Here is a 6,000-nt window from a genome sequence, read left to right on the forward strand (position 1 = left end):
ATAGTGATGAACAATAGTTGATCCATTAAATCCTTGCTAGCAGCCTTATCCAGTTGAGTGACATCGGGACAAAGAGACATCGTATAGTGATAAGGTATAGTGGTTTTCGTTAAAGTCTAATCAGGCTAGTCGTTTCCCAACTATATTGCACTAACCGGATGCAGTACCAATTTCCAAGGAGCAACAGCCTATTTTACCGATTAACTATGCATCACGATACCCTTGAGTCAGACTGGTTGCCAGACTTTTAGAATCCGAATTAATTTATTTCCAACAAAAAATAACAACAAGACTTCGTAGCAACATTGAGAGGTCTTAAAAATTAGGCTGTAACTCATTATAAATAGACCATTTGCTCTGTGATTAGTGTAATTTCAACTGTCAAACTATCAAGGACTAGACGGGTAGACAACAGCCACCTCCATTTTTATGTACGGTACTCTAAAAATAATCACAATTTAACCATAGAAAATGATACCTTGAACACTTTACACTTCCCCCTAAGAATTAAAGAGCTTTTTATCCTGCCAAAATACATAAATGACGTCATCATTTATGCGACCTTTTTGGGTCAAACCTATAACCTACATACTGTTCTTCATCAGCAGCTAATCATTAAGTCCAAAGTGTTATAGCAAGTCATTACTCACTGCGAAGCTCATTACGCTTGCATTTTGGATGATAACGAAAGAAATTCCAAACAAAATGGTACCAGGAAGTTAGGAGATAAGGCGAAAGTTTCTGCGTTTGAGACTTAGTTCGGAGTTCATGTGAAATGAGATATGAGCATGGATTTGCTTTTAAACCGTTGTTCAAATGTTTTTAAGACTTCCAAAAGGAGGAGGGTATGAATTCGTCATTCTTTTTTTTAATTTTGTCGCTTCAGAACTTCAGATTGAATAAACTGATTTTGTTGAGTTTTTTTTTCATTTGGGATAAATAGACAGGGAATAAATAGTAGACAGATAGCTGTCACTTGGTCTCAAAAAAGTTTCACCAAGTTTGGTTTAGCAGTTTTTAATCCAAGTCGGTTCTATGTCATTATTGTCAAAAAAATATACTTTATTGTATACACAATACAACAGAATGTGAATTGATTATTGTAAAAGCTTGCAAGTTCAAATTCACATTCCGACCATATACACCGTGATTTTTTAGTCGTCTTACAAAAGCAGCCCAGTTCATGTATGCAATGACTAGAACACGTTCATGATAAAAAAATAGGTATTTATGAGATTTGAATAAATTTAAAATGCAATTTTTAATTTAATATTATGATGCAATTCGTAGTTTTAGAAACACAGCTCTGTTGCTCTGTTGCGAGCGCGGTCCGAGCCTTCTACGAGTAACAATGGTGAGGGGCGCGGGCGGCGGCGTTTTTATCATTTTTAACAGGATGTTTCAGATTTCTCATGTTTAATTTTTCTTCGTACTTATTATCTTAGTTGATGATAAAAAAAATAATGATCGCGCCTAGGGGTATTTTATGTCGGATACATGAACTGGGCTACTTTTGTAAGACGACTAAAAAAATCACCGTGTATATTTGTATTTTCAAAAGGCTTATCTAGGACCAAACGATGGTTACTGATGAATTAAAAAAAACTAATCGGCATATCAAAATAAGCTGGCTACCAATGAAATATGTGCTATAAAATTCTTTTAAATTATTTACTAACAATTTAACTACATGAACAACCCACGCAACACATAAGCTTAGACATATGATACCTAATAACTCAGACGAAGTGTTTTAAGATCAGAGGAAAAACATCAACGGATGCTGAAATCTCTAAATGTATCAGAGATTGATTTCGTACATCTTTAAGTGAATGATCTGTATATAAGCTTTCATCTATCAATATACAGTATATGTTTAAAAAACGGGGTTGTAGTTATGATTATTTCATGTAAGAAAGCAAAAGAATTTTCCAGTACCACTTTAATTCATTTTTAATAATATCGTCCAGATTACCTTTGGCAACATTGAATACTAATATATTCGTCACAACTAGATAAGTACATAAATTGAAGTTTTATTATCATTATTTCAATAAAAGATTTTTTTCATTCCAAATCACTTATATTTAAGGATCTTATTATAAGTATCGGACAAGGGTTTTCATAAAGTGCAAAAATTCTCGAAAGAAAAAAAAAATTCTTACTTTTACGCGTGAAAAAGTGTTGACCAATTTCCTGGTACACGTTTCTGTATGATATGCTATCATTAGTAATTTCTCCCATTATTAAATACATAAGCTCTTAGATTTTTTACCCTCAAATAGTTGCTTACCATGATACAGTTAAAATTTTCGATCGCATTGCCTTGCCCTTATTACGCACGTGTACTAATGTTTGACACCAAAACATGGCCCGGTTTAGACAATATTTTATACTTAACACAAGCGCACTGAACTCAAGTGTCATGATTAAAGATATTTGTTGCAGTAAACGCACCTTAAATGATTTTTTCTATACTGATTTTGCTCTCAGCCCGTAGATATTGAATCGTTTGTATGTATTGAATTTATAGGCATAGCTCGAATAGTTAGATCGAAAAAGAATATCATTGCTGTACTACTTAATTGTACAATATGAAATTTCCTGTTTTTAACCCCCGAGGTAAAAAGAGGGGTGTTAAAAGTTTTACATGTCCATCTGTCTGTCCCGACGGAGCGATTTCAATTTAGTTTATTTTTTTATTAAAGGTAAATTTTATGAGCGTGTTCTAAGACATTCTTGATAACAATATATTAACTTCATTATTTAATATATGGTAAATACTTTTTTAGGCGTGATATTTGCCAGAAGCCTTCAACAAAAGATCACCTGTTAAAAATACATTAGTCATGTTCACCTAAAAGCAATCCAGTAAACAAAATCAATTTCACAGCTAAGTACCTCTGACACCAGCCCCAACAGTAAACACTATTCGTGCCTCAAACAACACCTCAGTAACTTCAATAGTCCTAAACAAATCGAATTAGAACGAACATTACGTATGGATACAAAAAGACAGACCGAACAATGGTCGAATAGGCGACGGTTGAAAAAACACAGCTATTGCAAATAGCGCCTGTCCCAACCGTGGCAAATGGACCGCAATTGTAGTTTTTATAACCGAAACCTTACTCCTCATAAGACCAAACCCTACATCCTAACTCATGCAGTTGTAGAAGCGAGATGGTGCTATATAAGGCGTAGAGCGATGTTTCACTTGCACAATACTAAGAATGTTGGTTTAAAGGCAGTAGGAACATTGCACTTGTGACCTAAAGACTAGAAACCGAAGTACAAGAAAGAATAAACGCTGGCTATTTTGCCTTTCAGCTTTTGCTCGACAATGGGTCATTTGTGGTAAATACAAAAATATTGATACTTGGAGAATTGTTACATCTTTGATACAATGAAAGTTTTTTTTTACTGGAATTGTAATTTCATATTCGTAGTAACATAAAATAGAAGAATCTCATATCATGACATCAATACCATGTTTTGGTAGTAATTGCGTAACAGTTAAGGTCGCATTTTTTAAGTTATTTATAAAAATAACCTTTTCTTTAAAGTTCTTATTCACCTAGAAAATTGCTTATGAACACTGTACATTCCTATTAGTTTTATGGAATAAAATGGGAGAGGAGAGGAAGTCGATTGACAAATGTTTGTTGTTCAGGAAGTTTTTTCGTTTAGATATAAATAAATAAATAAATAAATGCGGAAAACATCACATACATTGTTCTGAACCCAAAGTAAGTTGATGAAGCACTTGTGTTATGGAATTCAGATACAAAGAAGGTACCACAAACACCCGAACCCGAGACAATTGTAGAAATGTGAATTTTTACATTGACCCGACCGGGGATCGAACCCGGGACCTCAGAGCTAGCGACACCTTGAAACCGGTGCGTGCGCCACTCGACCGTCATATTTTTTTAAGTATATTTTTACAGTACATTTACAGCTATAGGTTTTGGTGTTATAACCTGTACCACTCGGCTGTCCTTATAAAATGTACTATATTTACACACTTATCTCGACGACTCTACAAACAAAAATTACAACCAATCAATTTGCCGACATCGGTCTACTTGAACCCATTAAATCTGGTATTGATGACGTCTTCTTAACTACAGTTAACTTAACCCTTATGTCAACTGCGACCACCGGGGCACTACATTGCCCTCAATTAGTTTGTGGTTACGCACAAGGAAGGAAAGTGAAGTTCTCTGGAATGGTGAAAGATGGAATGGAAGAGCCTAGGAGATTGTTGGTTATCTTGGTGATATATGATTGAAAATGTTTGGGGTTTTGGTCTAATGTGTATTTTTCTCGTGGACAGAGATGAAGAAAATTGTTTTATTTTTCAGCTCATATCAATACCTTTACTACAATTACTTAATTAGAAAGAAACTGAATGTTAGAAGCAATGCATAGCTTTTCGTGTAATTAGTCTCGTGTAAGTTATGTTAATGTAATTGGTGTCTCTATCGTTTTAACATAAATAAATAAATAAATAAATAAAACACTAGTCTCACAGTAGACAAGCGTTTAGAGTGATTCTTGAAAGTTTATCCGGATAGCCCCAGAGTCAAAACTCTTAGGGTCTTTGCGCATGAAAATTCAATGTTTGAGAAATTCTCACTCGACGCAAGGATTCAATTCCTTCAAAAGTGATTTCTTTTTAATCAAATATAAACACTTTTACACGATGTGCATTTTAAAACTAGAAACTTATCTATTCTCGCTAAATTACTTTAAAAAAGCTTTAAATATTGACTTACCTAATAAACTAAGACTCGCGATCCAACTGGCTTGCTGGTCACTGACTGTGAAGGTTCCATTATGACCCTTGGGGTCCTGCATGGAGGCTATAGCAGGGGACATGTAGCCCTTGCTGAGGCCAGCCGCGAACGGCCCGAGCGAGACGGCGAGAGCTGCCAGGATCTGCAGGAGAAAGAGATGGTTGTAGACGTTGTAGTTCTGATTGTAGCGTATCATAGCAATTAAGTTGTATAAATAAATATTGGGTTGTTGGTTGCATTTTAGACGAGACAAATTTTATTGCTTTTATTCAGTATTCCCTTCTATAAAGGAGACTTTTTTAATATTGGGTTTATTTTGCGTGGTGGTGTCTTATTTCATAATTTATAAATAAGTAGTATTCAACCTATAGACAGTTTTTATCGCCTGAAATTAATGGTATTAAAAATCAAAGTCATAAATTTTCTAATTTACAGTTATCTAAAAAATCGAACGACTACATTTTGAAATGCCACGCAAAAATATCACCTTCCAAAGAGTCAAATTAGAATTTACGTAATTAAAATTAATTTACCAAACTTTGCGCCTTTAAAAGCGATAGAATACAAGTTTTTAACCATACATTACATCAATACTATATGTCATACCAATAACTCGTCTCTAAAGATCACTGGACACGTTAACGCCGAATTAACCTATTAAGAAAATTAAATTTAATGACTTTTGTGTAAATATATTATTGGTTCTTATTTACTATCTATAGGATCTCGAAGTATTAAGTAATATTAACGAAGTCGCTTATGATTTTGATTTTTGAGTTTTGTTATTTGAACGAATGTTTTTTTTAATTCCTAGCTAAATTATTATATTTTGTTTCCGGGCTACGTAGTCGATTGAACGGATAGTTTTTTAAATGTATTAATAGCTAAAGTATAATATTTTCTCATCGACTCCTTTAAGATAATTTCAGAACGAATTTAATAAGGTGTTGTTTCCCCGAAAATAAATTGAACATTATTTTCGTACACATGTTAACAATAGCATCTGATATATAGAGATACTAGCTGACCCAGCAAACGTTGTTTTGCTGAATTTTTTTTTCTAGATGTATGTATTTTTTAATGCCACATTAAAAAAAAATAAAAACCAAAAAATTCGTCAAAAAAAGAAAATATTTTTTTTTAGTGTGGGCAACCCTTGTCACTTAGTGGTATGAAAAATAGATGTTGTTCTATTCTC

General features: G+C 33.7%; 1 protein-coding gene across 1 annotated transcript in view; it reads right to left on the reverse strand.

The window, feature by feature from the left end:
* Window positions 1-4,944, reverse strand: part of LOC113501120 (facilitated trehalose transporter Tret1-like) — a gene marked incomplete at its 5' end in the record, with an annotated part of 33,453 nt that extends 28,509 nt beyond the window's left edge. The window contains 1 exon segment of the mRNA XM_026882145.1: window positions 4,782-4,944. Within this exon segment, the coding sequence (XP_026737946.1) occupies window positions 4,782-4,944 (163 nt within the window).
* Window positions 4,945-6,000: the final 1,056 nt, after the last annotated feature.

Source organism: Trichoplusia ni, chromosome 15 (assembly GCF_003590095.1).
Source record: "Trichoplusia ni isolate ovarian cell line Hi5 chromosome 15, tn1, whole genome shotgun sequence".
In the NCBI taxonomy this organism is placed as follows: domain Eukaryota; kingdom Metazoa; phylum Arthropoda; class Insecta; order Lepidoptera; family Noctuidae; genus Trichoplusia; species Trichoplusia ni.